Source organism: Giraffa tippelskirchi, chromosome 6, assembly GCF_054371585.1.
Source record: "Giraffa tippelskirchi isolate mGirTip1 chromosome 6, T2T-mGirTip1v1.2.pri, whole genome shotgun sequence".
Classification (NCBI taxonomy): Eukaryota; Metazoa; Chordata; class Mammalia; order Artiodactyla; family Giraffidae; genus Giraffa; species Giraffa tippelskirchi.
Genome location: NC_137280.1, coordinates 163,343,526 through 163,363,634, shown reverse-complemented (window position 1 = coordinate 163,363,634; position 20,109 = coordinate 163,343,526). Strand labels below are relative to the sequence as shown.

The 20,109-nt window shown below is 37.8% G+C and overlaps 1 protein-coding gene across 22 annotated transcripts in view; it reads left to right on the top strand.

Annotated features, from left to right (window-relative positions):
- Window positions 1-20,109, top strand: part of ARB2A (ARB2 cotranscriptional regulator A) — a 424,113-nt gene that overhangs the window by 294,889 nt on the left and 109,115 nt on the right. For 2 of the 22 annotated variants that reach the window (XM_081498728.1, XM_081498715.1), the window contains 2 exons: window positions 7,453-7,546; window positions 15,427-15,703. The exons of 15 other annotated variants lie outside the window; for them this stretch is intronic. In XM_081498728.1, the coding sequence (XP_081354854.1) occupies window positions 7,453-7,502 (50 nt within the window). In that variant the 3' untranslated portion in view covers window positions 7,503-7,546; window positions 15,427-15,703. Of the gene's footprint in view, window positions 1-7,452; window positions 7,547-9,505; window positions 12,218-14,270; window positions 15,049-15,426; window positions 15,704-20,109 lie in introns of those variants that run through there. 5 more of the 22 variants (XM_081498730.1, XM_081498716.1, XM_081498732.1 and 2 more) reach the window with 3 other exon arrangements.

Genomic DNA, 20,109 nt, shown 5'->3' with positions numbered 1-20,109 from the left:
TGGAGCAGTGTAGGAACAGAGAGAAACTTGTTTATTTTTTCCTGCAAAGGAGTTAAATAAGAGGGCTATGATGAAAGTATGAAAGCGAAAGTCACTCAGTCATACACAACTCTTTGCAACCCCTGCCAGGTTCCTCTCTCCATGGAATTCTCCAGGCCAGAATACTGAAGTGGGTTGCCCTTCTCTTCTCCTGGGGATCTTCCCAACCCAGGGATTGAACCCATTGCAGGGGGATTCTTTAACATCAGAGCCACCAGGGAAGCCGAGGAATACTGGAGTGGGTAGCCTATCCCTTCTCCAGGGGATCTTCCTGACCCAGGAATCAAACCGGGGTCTCTTGCATTGCAGGCAGATTCTTTACCAGCTGAGCTACCAGGAAAGCCTATGATGGAAAGGAAAGAACATTAGCCATGGAAGCAGACAGTCTGAGCTCTGTCCCTAGGTCAGAAAACTTGCAAGAAAAATAACATTTTTCCCTTCCCAATGAATGACCTTATGGGGTGAAGAATTGCAGTAGCTACTTATTTGTATCTATTTTAGGAGCACAATAACTGTACTCTCATCAGTGAGATTGAGAAGCATTATCTTAGGAAGAAAATTTTGGAAATTTTGATAAAGATATGATTCTTACTTTCCCCAGAAAAATTGATATGTGTGCCTGTTGAGAAAACCCTGTCACTTTCTGCTAAGCATTGCCAGCCAGTAATTTCATCAAGCTAATGTAACAGGACAGTCAAGTGACTTTCCTTTAATTTGTTGTGATTGTGTTATATTTATGAAAAGCAGAGCTAAAACAGCTGATAGCAAGTGTTTAGTCACTGATTGTTTCATAAATAGTTTTAAGAACATTGCTAAATCTAAGTAGACACTGAGTAAGTTTGCTCACTATGTGAAATGTAAATCATTCTTTCTGTAATCATGTCATTAAACACATGCAAATATTATAAATGATTACCTCATTTCAAACATATTTTTATGGCACCTGTCTGCTTGCTAAATATGTATTGCCTTTGAGATTTAAACAGAAGAGGTGGGAAAAGACTTACCATATAGGGATTTATTGTGTTGTTCTTTTCTGTCCTGAAAAGGCAATCACAGCAGCACCACAGGTGGAAAAGAATGTTTTGCTGCTTCTGTGTCACATCATTAAAGTAGTGAATCTAAAGCCATAAATTTTTGTCTTCTGGGCCAAGAAATTTTAAGTAAAATACTAACAAGAATGTTACACTTTTAAATGAGAAGTGAAAGAATCTTTATCCTTTTTATTCGCGTTTCCAGAATGACACACTCCATAAAAAAATATATCATTTTTATTGTTGAACTGAGTTTCTTGCATTAGTCAATAAACAATTTATTTGGTGAATGTTCTCTGTGCACATATATCACCATGTGAACATTTAGGAAACAGAAGGTGCTTGAATTTGTGAGATTTAAATATTTTCTCACAGTTGATCCAGTGATACTGCAGTTGAAATAAAACCACATTTAAATGAAATACCACTTTCTACTAAAAAAGCACATATACATTTTCTGTCATTGTTTTAATGAGGACAACAGTGATCCCGGTTACTCGGTGGAATATCTCGTATTAAAAATCGTTAGCATGTTTACCTCTATGTGCATTTTAAGACTCGCTCACAGAGCTCTACCTGTCCTGATCACAAATATACATGTACATTAAATTATATTATCTGACTACACATATTTTATGATGCCCATATCCTTGCAAATATTATTAAATTTTGAAAGTGTAAACAAAGCAATGATTGGTTTCTTATTTGTTCTAAAAACATTTGCATGTACATACTATTAATAATATTCATATTTTAAGTACAGCAGGTAAAATATGAGCTTTGTAGATCAAAGGTGCTAAACCAGAACATGAAAAGCAAAAGGATCATGTCCAGCAGAGCGGCTTTGGGCCGTCGTTCAGAAATCCTGCTGTGGCCCCAAACCAACTCCTGTTTTTCCCCTAGTTCCCTGTCCTCACATTCTCATAAGCAGCAGTATTATACCCTATACTTCCTCCGTGATTAAATATCTACGAAGCACCTGTTGGGGGCTTGGCACTGACGATCAGAATGAGGTTGGATAGAGGAAAGAGATGAGAAAAACCAAGGATCACCTCCCCAGAGGCCAGGGTAGAAGACAGGGTAGAAGAAGGACCCATTGGAAGAGGCCCTTGAGAACAGAGACAACTAGAGCTCAGGGAGACTTGGAGGATCACTGGGAGTTGTTAAGTGGAAGCCGTGAGAAGAGAGAGGAGAGACACCAAAAGTCAGGAATGGGGGAAAAAGTGAAAAGACTTGGTTTGACTAGAAATCTAAGCTATGATTAGTTACTGCAGCTGAGAGTTAAATTCAATGGCTAAAATTCTGACAGCCATGGCAAAACGTTAGATTGTTCTCAGCACATGAAACTAATTACATGGATCTTTCAGAAAGCATCGGAAAAAACATTTTCTCAACATTAAGTATAAAGATTAATATATCAATCTTAAGGAGACATTGAACAATATAATAGATAATCTCTTTCTTATAGTACTTCTGTTGATTTGTTGTCATTTAAGACACAAAATCATTCTTCAGGTGACTGGTCCTTATATTGACTTACGGCAGATAGCCTCAGTCTTAATACTAAGACCAAGGTTCTGAAGGCCTTTCTTTCAAGAAATAAAATAATTTTGTACTAGCATAAAGCTTACAAATGGTTTGCCTTTGCACTACTGACCAGCAGATCTAGAAAAATTAACAGTTGGCACATCCACTGGCCTATTCTTCTCAAGTCAGTTGTCTCTGCTAGGCTTCTGATAAAAAGTTGTTAATCAGTTCCTTTATGTTTATTGCGAAATCATAAGAAACACTGGAAAGAGTTTAATTGAAAAAACCATCAAGTACCAAAGACAATGTTTTAAGTAAGTAGCCTAGTCCCCTAGTGCCTGATACTGGAGATAGAAATAAGTAAATGTACATGCCAAACAACTGATTTAAGGTAAATAATCAATTCATCTGCGTTTTATTCTCATGAAATAAAAATGAGTGATATATCCCTGTACAGAGTCACTCTGAGAAGTAAAACAAACAAACAAAGAAGCAAAAACTCTTAAGAATTATTGAAAACTACTTAGCAAGGCATAAAGAACAATGCAATGCTTAATAATGCCTTTTAAAATAAAATTTAAAGCCTACAGATCTTCAGTTATTAAGTCCAACTTTGCTTCCATCTGTGAATATTAAAATGTTTTAATATATATATAGCAATCTTTATAAAACTTTCTAAAATGAGTTCTTAGTACCAATGTAGAATTTGAAAAAGATTAAATTTTTTCCCCCAGATCATGCAAACTCACCAGTGTCAGAATCCATCAAAAAATGCGTAAGTCTTGGCACCCTTGAAAGTGTTAGTCACTCAGTCGTGTCTGACTCTTTGCAACCCCATGGACTGTAGCCGGCCAGGCTCTTCTGTCCATGGAATTCTCCAGGCAAGAATACTGGTGTGGGTAGCCATTCTCTTATTCCCTTCTCCAGGGGATCTTCCCAACCTAGAGATCAAACCCTAGGTCTCCTGCATTGCAGGCAGATTCTTTAGCATCTGAGCCACCAGGGAAGCCCTTGACACCCTTGCTTTGTCCTTAAATACTGAGTGACACTTTTTAGCTTGTTATTTCAATGGACAAATTTTGTTTTGAAGACAGGCCAAGAGTCTAATAAGGTCCAGCACTGATAATCTGTTTCTTATGAATTTATGTCACTTCTGAAAAACCCTGAAGTAGGTATACTAAAACAGTTATTAGGTGAATAATTTTGAGAGGTCTGCTTGAGTGGACTCATGTTTAGGGCATTCCACTGGGCAGTTGCCTCTTTAGACCCTAACCACCAACTGAGAACAGCTAGAAGGTAGAGAGACTGAAAACTTAAGGTTTAAAAGTTAACTGTGTTGGAATTTGATAAGATATTTAGAAAGTAGGGGATAAGTAATTATTTTGAGAACACTGAGATATTTTTATTGGAGTTCTTTATAACTCAACTTGAAGTGGAATCTAGCTCATTCGAATCGTAATGCCAGATGACAGTTATTTTCCAGTCAGTTCTTAAAGTGGTTTACATGTTATAGTTCAAGCAATATGAAAATTCATTCTGGAAAAAGCATCTGTTGTCCAAGGCCTTCTGCTTTCTTAACCAAGAGAAATGGCTGTATTATGTAGTTGTCAATTGTTTATTAGTGAATTGTATATTCAGGGCATTATCTGCAACAAAACCATGATCTTAGGCTAGCTTTCCCTTGCTTCCCAGTACATTTCTGTGCCAGTTTTTACCATACCAAACTCTTGTGCCAATGCAAACTACTTTTAATTGTGCCTAGAAAACCATCAGGAGAATAAATTATTCCTCCTTTCCCTCTGCCCCTCTCCCTTCATTATTTCAAAGTATTAGAAAACTCGATATAAATTACTTTGGCTTACCCTTTTAGTTACCTATAGCACTTACATGGATAATCCAGAAACTTCTTGCCCTTCAGTTCAGTTGTGTCGCTCAGTCGTGTCCGACTTTTTGCAACCCCATGGACTGCAGCACGCCAGGCCTCCCTGTCCATCACCAACTCCCAGAGTTTACCTGAACTCATGTCCATTGGTCGGTGATAACATCCAACCATCTCATCCTCTGTCATCCCCTTCTCCTCTTGCCTTCAATCTTTCCCGGAATCAGGGTCTTTTCCAATGAGTCAGTTCTTCACATCAGGTCTTGCCCTTAAATATGTATTAACATTTTGAAAAAAATGCCACTATTAAAGTTTACTGAGTAGTTATTTTACAGATTCAAATGCATATGTGAATTCAAATGTGCACACAGAAATATCAGTCTCACATTTTATAGAAGTTGGAAAAAAGAGTAGAATATAATCCGCTCTTTTCAATTACTGTGTTGGTACAGACTCTTCAAATTACATAAGTCCACTTCAAGCTGCTTACCAAAAAACAAAAATAAACAGCGATTTATTGATTAATGTAAATTGAAAAACCCAGGGTTTGGTCTGCTTCTGGTACTATTAGATGCTAAGGCTCAGACTGTTACCAAGACTCTTCCTCTATCTCCTTCTCTACTTTGCTTTGCCTATTGACCGCATTCTTTTTCACCTGCACACAGGGATTTCTTCACACAGAGAGGGTAGATACAAGCAGGTGTAGCATCTTCTATTCAGCATTACCCCTGAGAAAAAGCTCTCGCATCCAAAGAAGAATCTTAGTGAAAACTCAAGACTGGCCCTGCTAGGGTACCATGATGGTCTCTGAACTCATCACTGGAACCAAAGAGACTGAATTAATAGGACCGAACCGACTGTGATTGGTCAGTCTGGGCCAGCCACATCTATGAGCAGGTTGGGCGGGGGCAGGACACTGTCATTGACACCCCAGCAAAGGGCTATGTGAGTTGAAGAGTGCTTCCCCAAAGAAGGGTTTTGGATACGTCCACTACAGCTGTTGTGTCAGTTTCTCTAGGCTCTTGGAAGATTTAATGTATGTGCCACGATCAGATGCTTATGTTATCCGATGCACAGAGAAGAGAAATGTGAGATATCTAAATACAAGAAGAGTCTACATTTTGAACACTCGAACTGATCCATCAGCAGACTGTTATTCAAGTTTGTGATCCTATAATAGTTTCAGTTCAGTTCAGTTCAGTTGTTCAGTCGTGTCCGACTATTTGCGACCCCATGAACTGCAGCATGCCAGGCCTCCCTGTCCATCACCAACTCCCGGAGTCCACTCAAACCCATGTCCATTGAGTCGGTGATGCCATCCAACGATCTCATCCTCTGTCGTCCCCTTCTCCTCCTGCCCTCAATCTTTCCCAGCATCAGGGTCTTTTCCAATGAGTCAGCTCTTCGCATCAGGTGACCAAAGTATTGGAGTTTTAGCTTCAGCATCAGTCCTTCCAATGAGTATTCAGGACTGATTTCCTTTAGGATGGACTGGTTGGATCTCCTTGCAGTCCAAGGGACTCTCAAGAGTCTTGTACAACACCACAGTTCAAAAGCATCAATTCTTCGGTGCTCAGCTTTCTTTATAGTCCAACTCTCATATCCATACATGACTACTAGAAAAACCATAGCTTGGACTAGATGGGCCTTTGTTGGTAAAGTAATGTCTCTGTTTTTTAATATGGTCAGTGTCCCCTCAATGCTTTATATACAGTAAAAGTATTTAAAGTATTGCTGTCTCTTACATACACACACACAGAAAGCTTATTCACTAGATATATTGTAGACCAGTCAGTTTATTATAAAATATTGTGTTTCATTGTTGTTACAAGATGCAGTTTTAGCTACTTAAGGTTTAAATATATCTTGCAGTCCACGTGATAAGGTAGCGTTGTGTCATAGTCTAATTGGCAGTGTTTTTCCTAAGTGAAGTAACAATGAATCTTAAAATCAGTGGCATTTTAGGTTTGGTGACACATAGTACTCTAATTATCTATCTTCATTTTCCCAGAGAGTTCCATCAAAGTCAAAATTCTGTGGGCAGCGTCTTTTAAGAACACTGGGTTTGGTTTAAAGATTTCCTTTTGTAAAATTAAGTTTCTTTGTGCAACGTTAATAGACACTCCCTAATGCGTCTGTCGTATAAAATCAAAATTTTGTTATTGTATTTTTAACTCAGAAAAGCACAATATGAGTATGGAATGATGAGAATCACTAACCAATATGTTCCTTTGGTCCAGTTATTGAATTTCTCAGGACCTCTCATTGTTTTAAATAGTGAGTAGGTAAATGATTACCATGATCTTACCCAGCTCTGAGATTCTCTCCTCGTGCTTTTAGCACACTTAGGTTAACAACACTTTTCTATCATCATTTTCACAAGTTTTTTTTTACACACAAAAAACACTGGTGTCCTTTAGATATTATTTATTTTTAATGTTTAGAAGTCATTTTATATATTTCATTCAAAGCAAAAACAACATGATATTGAGAACCTACAACTGTTATATGTGAAACTATTTACATTAATCTCAATAACTCAGATATGACTCTTGCTTTAAATCTCTTTGGTATGTTTCTGTTCTGATTTACTGCCTGGTTTAAAGATTAATGTTACAGGGTAATTTACTGCAGCTTCACAGATGGTATTTGAATCTTTTGTAAATGGGCTTTGGAATCTGTGCACAATTCTGTATAATGTTGGGTTAACATCAATGTAAATGTTGAACTTAAAATGGTTCTAAAAGATCATGATAGAAATTTCATTATCCCTTTCTAAAAACCATAAATTTTGAGGGGATTTCATGGGCTAAGTATTTTTACTTCACTAGCATGGTTAAGGTATAACTAGCTCCTTATATTTGAAATCACCAGCCCCTGTATGTTGAAAATAAACATAAAAAATAAATTACCTCATTTTAACCTATTCTGAAGTTCTAGTCACAGGAGAAGTTACTGTTCTTATTTTTACAGCTTCCTACGTGAAATGCTTTATAGAATCCACAAACACACATTGCTTTTAGTGTCTTTCCTTTGATGTCTATAAAAGACCCATTCAAAACTGGAGGTAAGTGCTCCTAATGTGCACAGCAGAATTTGGCTAACGTTGTTTGAAGCTATTAGAGATAACCTTTCTCTGCATGTCTTTTGAGGGGAAAAACTGGTACCAGCAATACCAGTTAAGCTGTAATTAGTGTAACTAACAACTAATAAGAAAGAGCAGACTGGAGGTCATTCTTAAGAATTTAAAGGTATTAACAGGTTAGGGTTGTAGGGCATCCTATCCCCCGGCTTAATCTGTTGCCCCGGCTGGTGAGATTTGTTGAAGTCATCAGTGCCCTCTAACCCCGAGGTGTTGCACTCTCATAATTTATTGGTCACATGCCAAGCTCCTCTTTCCTGTCTAGTGAGATGACTTTGGGAATGGCAAATTCATTTTAAAGTTCTTGTTACAAATGCCTGCAGATTTTCAACCTTTTAATGTGGATAAAGGATTACAGATTAATTTGCTTCAGTGTTCTTGTCCTACAAAGCCTTAGACTACACTGAAATTGTCATGTTGCTGCATTACAGAATATGATTTGTTGAGACCATTTAACATGTATTATAAGAGGAACGCTTAAAATCCAACTATTAAATCAGATGTTGTGTAACTGATTCGAATACATCCTGAATATTCCACTTTTTATGAGCCACTTCTTCAAATTTAATTGCCCACCAGTGGCTTTTGTTTATGTTTACAGTCAATTCTAATGCACTTAAAGAGTAAGAACTTTAACAGAGGAATAACCTTTTGTTTTCATGGGGTGTAGTTAACCCCTTTCTTCTAGTATCTGGCTTTGGATTCTTCCTCATCTCACTACATGATACCGACACAAAAACAAAAGAAATACCATAGAACTTTAATTGTTCTTTTCCTTTTCCTCTTAAAGTCTTGCCTATAAGGTTGTTTCTGTACCTGGAAAGTTTTATTTTTCTCCTTTAAAGCAATAAGCAACATGACAGCACTATTAAAGAGTTGAAAGGAGACTTTCCCTTTCAACTGTTTTATATTACTACCTTAGTCTCTTACTATCATAGGTATTATAGATTTTTTTTGACTATAGGTTATTTATTACTCATGAAGTAAGCTGGGGCAGGCCCCAAAAGCAAAACAGCTTTTCATGTGAACTTAAAGGGGAAAAAAAGAATATTTAAAATTCAAGTTATCCTTGGTCACTGGACACATGGACATCTAAATACTTAAACAGTACAGACTTTAAACATCATAGTTCTCATTCAAGTACCACTAGAAATAATTAGGATATATTCTTCCTTTGAGTCCTCCATCTCAGTGTTTTATATGCATATGACTGGTAGTTTGTAGATGAACTGTGTTTTGTTTTGCTTTGTTTTAGTAGTTGTTTATTCTTATATGTATTAGAAAAAGATATGAAGAACACGTGAAGCCTTTTTAATGAATATTATTGCTTTGGACTAGGCAAATAGAAAAAGTGAGTTGGTGTAAACAAAATACTAGGCATTTTAGTAGTACTGTTAGTTCATGAATGTGGCAAAATGTATAAAAAATGTTACAAAAATAACTGGAGTTAGGGAAACAATGCTCTGTCTAAAGATGAAATTCCAAGAATGCTTTTTTCTAGCCGAGAAGTCACAAGATAATCTAATCCCTTCATTTCTATCTATTGGTCTTCATTTAATTTATGTGTATGCATGAGTGTCCTTGGCAGTTTCATGTTTTGTTTCCAAAACAAGCCAGCTTCTCTAGGTTTTAGTCTTGGGTTAGATGGTGTCTAAGATTCCTTCCAGGCAGGGTTATCAATCCTCAGTTGATAAATTCCTCAAGATTGGGAACCAAATATGTATAAAGTGAAAGTCGCTCAGTCGTGTCCAACTCTTTGAGACCCCACGGACTGTATAAAAGTCCATGGACTTCGCCAGGCCAGAATACTGGAGTGGGTAGCCTTTCCCTTCTCCAGGGGATCTTACCAACCCAGGGATTGAACCCAAGTCTCCCACATTGCAGGTGGATTCTTTACCAGCTGAACCACAGGAGAAGCCCAAGAATACTGGAAGAGGTAGCCTATCCCTTCTCCTGAGGATCTTCCTGACCCAGGAATCAAACCAGGGTCTCCGGATTGCTGGGCTAGATGAAGCACAAGCTGGAATCAAGATTGCCAGGAGAAATATCAGTAACCTCAGATATGCAGATGGCACCACTCTTATGGCAGAAAGTGAAGAAGAACTAAAGAGCCTCTTGATGAAGGTGAAAGAGGAGAGTAAAAAAGTTGGCTTAAAGCTCAACATTCAGAAAACTAAGATCATGGCATCTGGTCCCATCACTTCATGGGAAATAGATGGCGAAACAGTGGAAACAGTGGCTGACTTTATTTTTGGGGGCTCCCAAATCACTGCTGATGGTGACTGCAGTCATGAAATTAAAAGACGCTTACTCCTTGGAACGAAAGTTATGGCCAACCTAGATAGCATATTAAAAAGCAGAGACATTACTTTGCCAACAAAGGCCTGTCTAGTCAAGGCTGTGGTTTTTCCAGTGGTCATGTATGGATGTGAGAGTTGGACTGTAAAGCTGAGCACTGAAGAATTGATGCTTTTAAACTGTGGTGTTGGAGAAGACTCTTGAGAGTCCCCTTGGACTGCAAGGAGATCCAACCAGTCCATCCTAAAGGAGATCAGTCCTGAGTGTTCATTGGAAGGACTGATGTTGAAGCTAAAACTCCAGTACTATGGCCACCTGATGCGAAGAGCTGACTCATTGGAAAAGACCCTGATGCTGGGAAAGATTGAAGGCAGGAGGAGAAGGGGACAGAGGATGAGATGGCTGGATGGCATCACCGACTCAATGGACATGAGTTTGGGTAAACTCTGGAAGTTGGTGATGGACAGGGAGGCCTGGCGTGCTGCGGTTCATGGGGTCACAAAGAGTTGGACACGGCTGAGCAACTGAACTGAATTGAACTGAACTCCTGCATTGCAAGCAGATTCTTTACCAACTGAGCTATCAGGGAAGCCTGATGTATAACTTGATCTAAGTACTAGTTAGCATAGTGATAGCCACATGTCATCATTAATATATGCATTCCCATTGATTGATTCACATATTCTAACAACAGATGTAAGAATGTTTTTGCGTATCCATGTGCTTGCTCCAAACTAACCAATAATCTTCATTGTCACATCAATAATTTAAAACTTTTTTAAAAATAGAGAGCAACCTGGTGCTATTAGAGTTCACACAAACACCAGTCTTTTTCATGCTAGGATTTCCTGAGAAGTGACACCAAGGACTGTATTGGAAAGTCTTATTTTTTCCCTCTTCCATACTATCTTACAATTAACTATGAGAGTAAGACATCAAAGCTGAACTGACTTCAAAGCCTGTAACACTTATGGTTTCCAGCTATTACTGTAACCAGCTGCTTTGGCCAAACAGCAATTCATCTTACAGAGCTGCCGCACCAGGATCCACCCCTCTGCTTCCTGCCTTCCCCTTTTCCAAACCTATCAAATTAAAAACCACCCCTGAAACTAATCTCAAAGTTAAACCAGTCCAAAGAGTTAGCATATTTGCTTAATTTCAGGATTTTATGACTAAAAAATAGACCATATTTATTTATTTATTGACTTTTCCCAAAACATACCACAGGGCCTTAGGGCTATGTTCACATTAAACAAATAATGTTCTTCATTATGTTTATTTCAAAATATAATATACATTTGTAGGTAAGATGGTATATATGCTTGCCACTTTAGTTAGGTTCACAAAATAAAGTATTGAAAGGTGAGTCTGGTACTTGGCCCAGAAATCAATGAAGTTAGAAGGAATGAATTCTAAAACATGGATTGTCCATCATAAATCCTGGGAGTGTAGTTCTTGGAAGCACATACTTTCTCTACTAAAAAAAAATTTTTTTAATAATAAAGTTTCATGGATATATTGTTTTCCAGCAATATAAAAGTTAATATATTAAAATTTGAGCTTCTCCTATATGCATAACTAAATAGGTACTAAAATATCATTGAGGCTAGTTTCTTGAGAAATGTAGAATTAGCATCAGCTGAAGATTTTCAATTTTTATTTAAAAGGCCCAGATGAAAATTTTAATTATTTTCCTGGAATCATTTGGTAAAGTTGCTGGTACGTATTCAGTTCCACAGGGCAGGCGGCAGGGAGAGCTGCTCTTGAAATCTGGTAGAATAGCATCCAGATCTTAAAGTTATGGCACCAAAGGACTCACAGAAGACTTGCTAGATTTGATTGTGCATTATGGGAATTAAATAGGCTCAATATAATGATTGTATCTTTTGTAAAATGGAATGGACTGCATTGTAAACTAATGAGCTTTCCATCTTTCAAAGCATTCAAGTAAAGACTCAGTGACCACTTTTCAATAATCTGATAGAATTCTTACATTTGGGAGGGATTAGACTAAAGAAACTGTAATACCCATTTCAATTCTGAAGTTCTTTGTTTCTAAAATTGAAGGATATGAAGAAATAGAGCTGAAGATTAAGTCATGGTGGTAGCATGTGGCTGTTATCCACTAGTTAGTTGGATTTTATAAAGAAAGACTCATAAATGAAGTTCTTGAAGGGATTTGAAAAAGAAAGGGCAAGGTGCTTTAAGTAGATATGGGAGAACCTCAAAATGAAGCATGTCTTTTCTAGTGTTGAAAGTTGAAAGAGAGGAACCTACTCTAAAATCCTCAGAAAAAAGGGCAAAAGGGAAAATGAGAAAGGGAGCTTTTTTTAAACACTAGGAACCCTCATGGATATTCAGAGTGCTAGAAATAGAAGCCACGGTATTTTTATATCTGCATTACTCTAAGTCCTTTAAGCAAAACAGGTAGGACACTGAAAAGTTAAAATTTTCACTTCCTGAAGAGCAGAATAATTGCAGAGGACTAAAAAAGCACAATATGAGTATGGAATGATGAGAATCACTAACCAATATGTTCCTTTGGTCCAGTTATTGAATTTCTCAGGACCTCTCATTGTTTTAAATAGTGAGTAGGTAAATGATTACCATGATCTTACCCAGCTCTGAGATTCTCTCCTCGTGCTTTAATTAAGAGTGAATTAAGTCTGCTCTCCATAGCCTAAGAATTGAGACAGACCAAATGTTTCAGTTTGCAACACCTGGTTTATTCTGACCTATAGATAGTAGACGGAAAGTAGAAAACTTGTGAATAAGTTTGTGAAGATTCTGATATTTGGGGGTGAATAAAAGTTAAGAAAAAATCTCCTGTGTGGGCAGATAAGAAGCGAAATGAAGAAATGAAGTAGTGCCAGGAAAAAGTGCAGTTGGACCACTCGATTTGAGTTTAAAGAAATGATCCACTGCCTGAAGAAGACGCACCAGAGAGACCTGGCAGTGTTGCCTTAAGAACAGAGAAATAGGCATTTATATCAGAAATGAATCCATAGATTTGATTTACTAGCAATAAAGTGATAGAGAAATCTCCTTAATAATTGCTTTCCAGTAAAGAGGAAAGAGGTACTACCAAAGAACATTTAGAGAGGTGAGGAAAAGCTAGAAAATATTAACTCTATAAAGATGAAGAATGTGGAAAAATAATTTGAATTGCCATGTAAACGTATTAATAAAACCAATAACATATCAAGGCAGTTTTTCTCAGTAATAAGCCACTCTCCAGAAATAAAATAGATCTCTTTTGTTGTTCTTAAAATAATTAAGCATTTTTCCAAAAGTGTTAATTCTCTCCTTTCTTGGGAGTAGGTTATATACTAGGGCTTCCCTGATAGCTCAGTTGGTAAAAAATCTGTGTGCAATGCAGGAGACCCTGGTTTGATTCCTGGGTTAGGAAGATCCACTGGAGAAGAGATAGGCTACCCACTCCAGTATTCCTGGGCTTCCCTTGTGGCTCAGCTGGTAAATAATCCACCCGTAATGCGGGAGACCTGGGTTCAATCCCTGGGTTGGGAAGATCCCCTGGAGAAGGGAAAGGCTACCCTCTCCGGTATTCTGGCCTGGAGAATTCCATGGACTGTGTAGTCCATGGGGTCGCAAAGAGACACGACGGAGCGACTTTCAAACACAGGTTATATACTAGGGCCAAACAACTAACTGGGTTTACATGTATGACTTTTTCAGTAATAAATTTCTTTAAATTGGGGTGTAGTTACTTTGCAATGTTGTGTTAGTTTCTGCTGTACATACGAAGTGAATCACTTGTATATATACATATATCCCTTCCCTCCCTTCTCTCCCTCCCCCTCCCATCCCATCCATCTAGGTCACCACAGAGCGTGGAGCTGAACTGCAGTATACAGCAGGTTCCCACTAGCTATCTGTTTTATATGTATGTATATATACATATGGCAGTATATATATGTCAATCCCAATCTCCCAGCCCATCCCACCCTCCCCTCCCCCACGTGCCTACACGTCAAGAAGTCTACTTCATACACAATCAACTTATGATTTGTATACCTCCGTACATTTTTCCCAAGTTCTGGAACTCCAGGTTTTCTGAATAACCATACAAAAACCTCTTATCAGTATTCTGGGCCATATTGAATCCTCTGTTTTGAAATAAGAATGTGAGTTTTACTGAAATGGTTATTTATAGCAACATCAATATTATTCAACGCTTAAAATCATTGCCTTGTTATTTTCTAATTGGGAGATTAACACTCACCTTCTTTTAAATGGTGTTGTACTAACGTATGAATGAAATGTGTCCTACAAATAACACACGAAAGCAAAGTTAGAAATGAGTATAATCTGAGTGTGTTGTGTGCAACAGTTTATACCTTCAGTTCTGATCATGGACATGCGCTTCCAGCTACCGGCCATTAATCCGTTTACTGCTGCCCATTGGAATGAAGCGAAATTACCAAAAAGACCTTTCCATATGTTTAAGTAAATACCTCTATTATAACTGTGGATTGTTCAGCTTCCTTATTTTTCTGTGTATATGGCCTCTTTGAAGATTCCTAAAGCCAATTCTCTTTTTACTCAAATTAAAAAACAGCAACAATAACAACCACAGAGCTACTGTGGCCACAGTTCTGATTCCTTTGGCTGAAGTCCAGCTGACCGGCTGTTTTGCCACGTCACTGACTGGACGAGGCAGAAGTGGCAGCTCTGTGTGCTGACCTGTTGGTCATGACGACTCCTACCTCGTCCTTCATATTTCATCCTAACCTACGTCCACACAGAGTGTACTTCTGCAGCAGTAAAATAAGATGCAAAAACTTACAATCAGTTAACCAGTGCAGTAGCTTAAGACCCACGGGACTCTTTGTCCTTAGTGTTACAATTTAAAGCTTTGCCAAACAGATACCATCTCCATTCTATATTTCACATGTGAAAACAGACCATCCAAAAAAGAAGTCTCCAGGGACTTTCCTGGTGGTCCACTGGTTAAGAGTCTGCCTTGGAATGCAGGGGGTGTGAGTTTGATCCCTGGTTGAGGAACTAAGATCCCACTTGTCGCTGCAGAGCAACTAAGCCTGTGCCCCGCAACTACTGAGCCTGAAATGTAAGAGCCAACTTGACCCAGCCAAATAAATAAATAAATATTTTCTTTAACAAAGTCTCCAAAAGCTAAATTAAACATGTATATCAAAGTATTACCATAGGTAGACAACATGTATTTATTTTAGCCTTCATCAAGAAAAATAAAATATGCCTTGTGAACGGCTGATTGTACTATCCACATTGAATCAAAATGTCAGAATCTTCTAAATAAATTGTTATTATGGAATAAGGCAGAACTTCAGCTCTGAATTTATATAATTCACTCCATTGTAGATTTTTTTCATTGAAGAATACATTTCACTGCCATAAATTGCACTGAGTATGAACAGCAGAGTCATTGGAGGTTCATTGAAAATATAGGAGAACATCATGTTTCCTGTCCTTTTGTTAAACTTGGCATATTGATTTTTTTTGCACAGCTTGCAGCACAGAAATGTGATATACAGCTACAGCAAGACAAGCTAACCACATGTGAATTTGTTAAGTACTGCTGGATTAGCAGAAATTGTCTGACTGTGCAAATAGCAAGGTTTGACTTCGCCAGGAACTCTTTATGACTTAATCAATTAAAATAACAAGTTTTGATTTTATTGCCCAGAATAAATCATTAGCAAAAACCCACATTCTCCCAATCACTCATATGTCTGATGTTTCTGTGTTTCAAGCTCATTAATAAATGTGTAGAATTTGAACCGAAAGTTGAAAGTCAAATATAGTTTTAGTAATGATTCATGATTTTTTTAAGAACAGGAGTCTAGATTTTATTTAAATTTGCCATTGCTTTTCTTTCTAAATATCTAGTGTTCATGCTTTTGTTCCCTTTAGGCTCAAAGGTAGCAAGATTTGGATTTGACTAATGCTTCTTACTGCATTTAAATATAGAACCTTGTGGAAAGGGAGTCTCGGAGGTAGTGCTGATGTACTCTTCTCCTCACCTTATTAAACCTCCTCCTTAAATGTGTCCATTATATAGTTCACCTTGCCTGACTTCAAAGAGTAGAGATGGAGAGAGGATGAGCTGAAACTCAGCAGAGTGGGTTACCCATGGCTTCTTAGAAATGCTAATGCATTATCTATCAGGTTTAAAAAGTTCCCTGAGTTCTCTTGGAAGCAGATAAACCATTATGCGTTGTTTTTTTTTGTTGTTGTTGTTTTTGCAGAACAAAACTGACAGTCTGTCCAAGCCTAGGAAATGTCCGTATTAATAATATCATATATTAATACATGTGACCACGTTGTCACCTGCCTTTTAAGAATATACTTTAAGACATCTCAACCTCTCTAAACGTAGACTTCTCTTTAACAAGATTTTTTTCCCAAAATTTTTTTTGCAAAAATGTCTCTACCTGCTCTCGTTACTTTTGAACAGGCGGACGTCTTATGAGATTGCATGTCAAATGTATTAGAAGCAAGTCTTTTAAAATTATCTGGTAAAAGCACAAAGCGTGAGTTGTTCCCCTAGTAAAATCTGGGGGGTGGGGAAAGGGGTCAGAGCAAAGAAGAAAGTGCCACTGGTTTGTGTTAGGTGACACTGTGCCCCGCTGTCTAACTTGATTACACAGAGCCCCTGAAGCCTCAGGCAAAGCTGATTTTAGCTATAATCAGCTTCTTAACCTTTTGAGAACTAACGTAAACACTACCTAGCAGTGGTTAATGATGTTGCTCTGCTACACACTACAAAGTGCAAAGGTAAAAGTGTGGAACTACAGGAACACATGTTGTGACAAAATTCAACAAGATGACTTAAGGGGATTGCAGCAGAAGGCAGTTCTCTATTTGTGATAAATTTTAAACTGATAAAGAGATTTAAGGGTGCTTTTCAAAATTTTTATAGCTATAGTTTTTCCTTAAGTTTTGCCGATAAGCGCTAAACGTTCATGAACTACTGTTCTTCATTTTGCTGTGCTCACATTTATACTTTTCACTGAAATCCTCTTTCGATTATATACACACATTTTAGAAATATAAGTATATTCATACACTTTCATTCTTTCATTTTCTGAGTAAACCAAGGTGATTTCAATATCCATATAAGAAGAGTAAAATCCTCTTGGTTCACTTTCACAGGCAGTAAAAATTCATTAAGGGAAGAATGGAATTTCTTTATAGTTAGAGGGAACATTGTGGTTATATATATATGGGCAAGAACCTCACTTTTTGATTTAAAACAAGAGCTCCTGTTATAAGAATCTGATGTATCATATAGGAAGTTAATATGTGAGATGATTTTACTGTCTGTAGTTGGTGTAACTCTCTTGTAATGATGTGACTAATGGGGTGGAGAACCATAAAGATCAACTAATGTGCTTATCAAGACTATCCTCTCAAAGTCATGTTTGCTGGGAAAACTTGTTAGGAAGATTCTCCTGAGTAAGGGTTGCAAATGACCAAGAGAATATATGATACCGTAAGTCATACCCCATATTGGTAAGCTTCTATACCAGCAATTTTACCTGAAATTTCCTGTTCCTAAATAATTCTGAAGGGTAGAATCTTAATGCTCCCCAGTGGCACATAACCAGTCACTCTGTATGGAATTAACTTAAATAGAGAAGGAGGAGAAGATTCAGACTAAAGAGTAACTATAATTTTTTAGTCTAGGGTCAACCCCTCATAAATAACATGAATAATATCTGCAAGCTTATTATTATGCAATGCAGTATATGTTGTGGTAAAAATGAGCTTAAAAACTGCATGTAAAATGGTAGATTTCAAGACATGGACACTGAAGGCCTTTCACGGTTTCCCAGGCATCAGGGAACGTTCACTGGGCAACACGGCCAGCTCCTCTGGCCAAACTTGGCCCTATGGTGAGGGAAGGTGACCTCATTAATAAATAATGTAAATTACCTGACATAAGTGCCACCTAAAAACAAAAGTTCAGGTGAGTTTTATAACTATATATATAATACTATGGAATAAATGAAGCCAGGTCATAGATAACTGGACATTTTTGGCCCCTTGCGGGAATGTTTTAACCAGATTGTATCCTGTTTTATAATCAGCTTGTTAAAATAAACAACTGCATAAAACTCCCCATTATAGCTGATACAGATATCTTTTAGGTGAAGTGCTTTTTATTGTATGGCATATGTTATAAGAGTATAATACTTGTTCAGTACCCTGGTGTGGATTGAGGGGGTCCCGGTCCCCTTGGCTGCCCTAAGGACTGAAGGGTCACTGTCTCTGCACCCCTGCAACCCGTTCAGGGCCCATGATGGGCCAGGAGGAGGCTGACTTAGAGGCAGTAACCAACTGTATCTTACGAGGCTCTCTCTTAAGAAGACCCACAGGAGAAGTTCTTCCCAGAATTCAGTTCTTCCCTGGTTATTTATTTTTATCATATGAACAATGAAACTCTTACAGTATACTGTTCTCATGGTTTCCAGACTTTGTTCCACAAGAGCATTCGCTGAGCTTTCCTATTACAATCCAGTTACAATGTGTAAGGTGGGATCCAGGTAATCCGTAATCCCCAGTGGCTTCCCATGTTTGGGAACCCCTGACATACCCAATGTAGTGCCCGCCAAGCTTTAGCTGTTTTGAAAGCTTAGAGCTAATTTGCATCTCACCTGTAACAGCTAAAGAGGACCGATCACAGTCATTCATTATTTTATCGTCCATTTTTTGCTTTTCCTTGACTTCCTCAAATGTTTTTGTGTTTTCTTATAATTTTAGATTGTGTTTATTTTCAATAGTATTATTTAAGTAGCATTTACGTACTGTTAAATAAATCCATTTTAAATATACAATTCAGTAGTTTTTAAAAGCAAATTTATAGTTGTACAATTACCCCCACAATCCCGTTTTAGAATATTCCCATCACCCCAGGAAACTTCTTTGTGCTTATTTGCAGTCCGTCTTGCTCCCACCCATAGCCCCAGACAACCAGTGATCTGCTAGTTCCCTAGATGAGCCTTTTCTGCAAATATCATATAAATAGAATTATACAGTATGTGGTCTCTTATGTCTGGCTTACTTTGCTTACAGTGTTTATGAAATTCAGCCATGGGGTAGTACATATCACTAATTGATTCCTTTTTATTGCTAACTAGTATTCCATTGTATGGATAGACTATTTCATCCATCTGTTTGCCAGTTGATGCACATTTGAATTATTTTCAACTTGGAGCTATTATGTGTGATAGTGCTATGAACATTCACATATGAATCAGTCCAGACATATGTTTTCATTTATCTTGAGTGTAAACTTAGGAGTGAAAGTTGTGGGTCATTTAGTAAGTTTATACTTAGCTTTTTTTAAATTTATCTTTTTTATTGAAGTATAGTTGATTTACAATGATGTGTTAAGTTCTGCTGTACAGCAAATTGAATCAATCATATACAAATATACATTCTTTTTTACATTCTTTTCCATTATGGCTTATCACAAGATATTGAATATATCAACAGTTTCCAATGCTGTATGGTAGGCCCTTGTTGTTTATCCATTCTATATATAATAGTTTGTATTTAGCTTTTTAAGGAACTAGAAAACTGTTTTTCAAAGTAACTACACTATTTATATTCAGGCAGCAAAATATGAGAGTTTAGGTTTCTTCACATCCTGACAAACACTTGGTATGGTCAGTGATTATAACCATCCTTGTAGATGTGTGGGGTTCCTAGGTGGCTCAGTGGTAAAGTATCCACCTGCCAAGCAGGAGACACGGGTTTGATCCCTGGGTCGGGAAGATCTCCAGAGAAGGTAATGGCAACCCACTCCAGTATTCTTGCCTGGAAAATCCCATGGACAGAGGAGCCTGGTGGGCCATAGTCCATGCGGGTCACAAAGAGTTAGACATGACTTAGCTACTAAATAACAACAACAATAAAATAAGTAGGTGGTATTATCTCAGTTCAGTCGCTCAGTCGTGTCCGACTCTTTGCGACCCCATGAATTGCAGCACGCAAGGCCTCTCTGTCCATCACCAACTCCCGGAGTCTACCCAAACCCATGTCCATCGAGTCGGTGATGCCATCCAACCATCTCATCCTCTGTCGTCCCATTCTCCTCCCACCCCCAATCCTACCCAGCATTAGAGTCTTTTCCAATGAGTCAACCCTTCGCATGAGGTGGCCAAAGTATTGGAGTTTCAGCT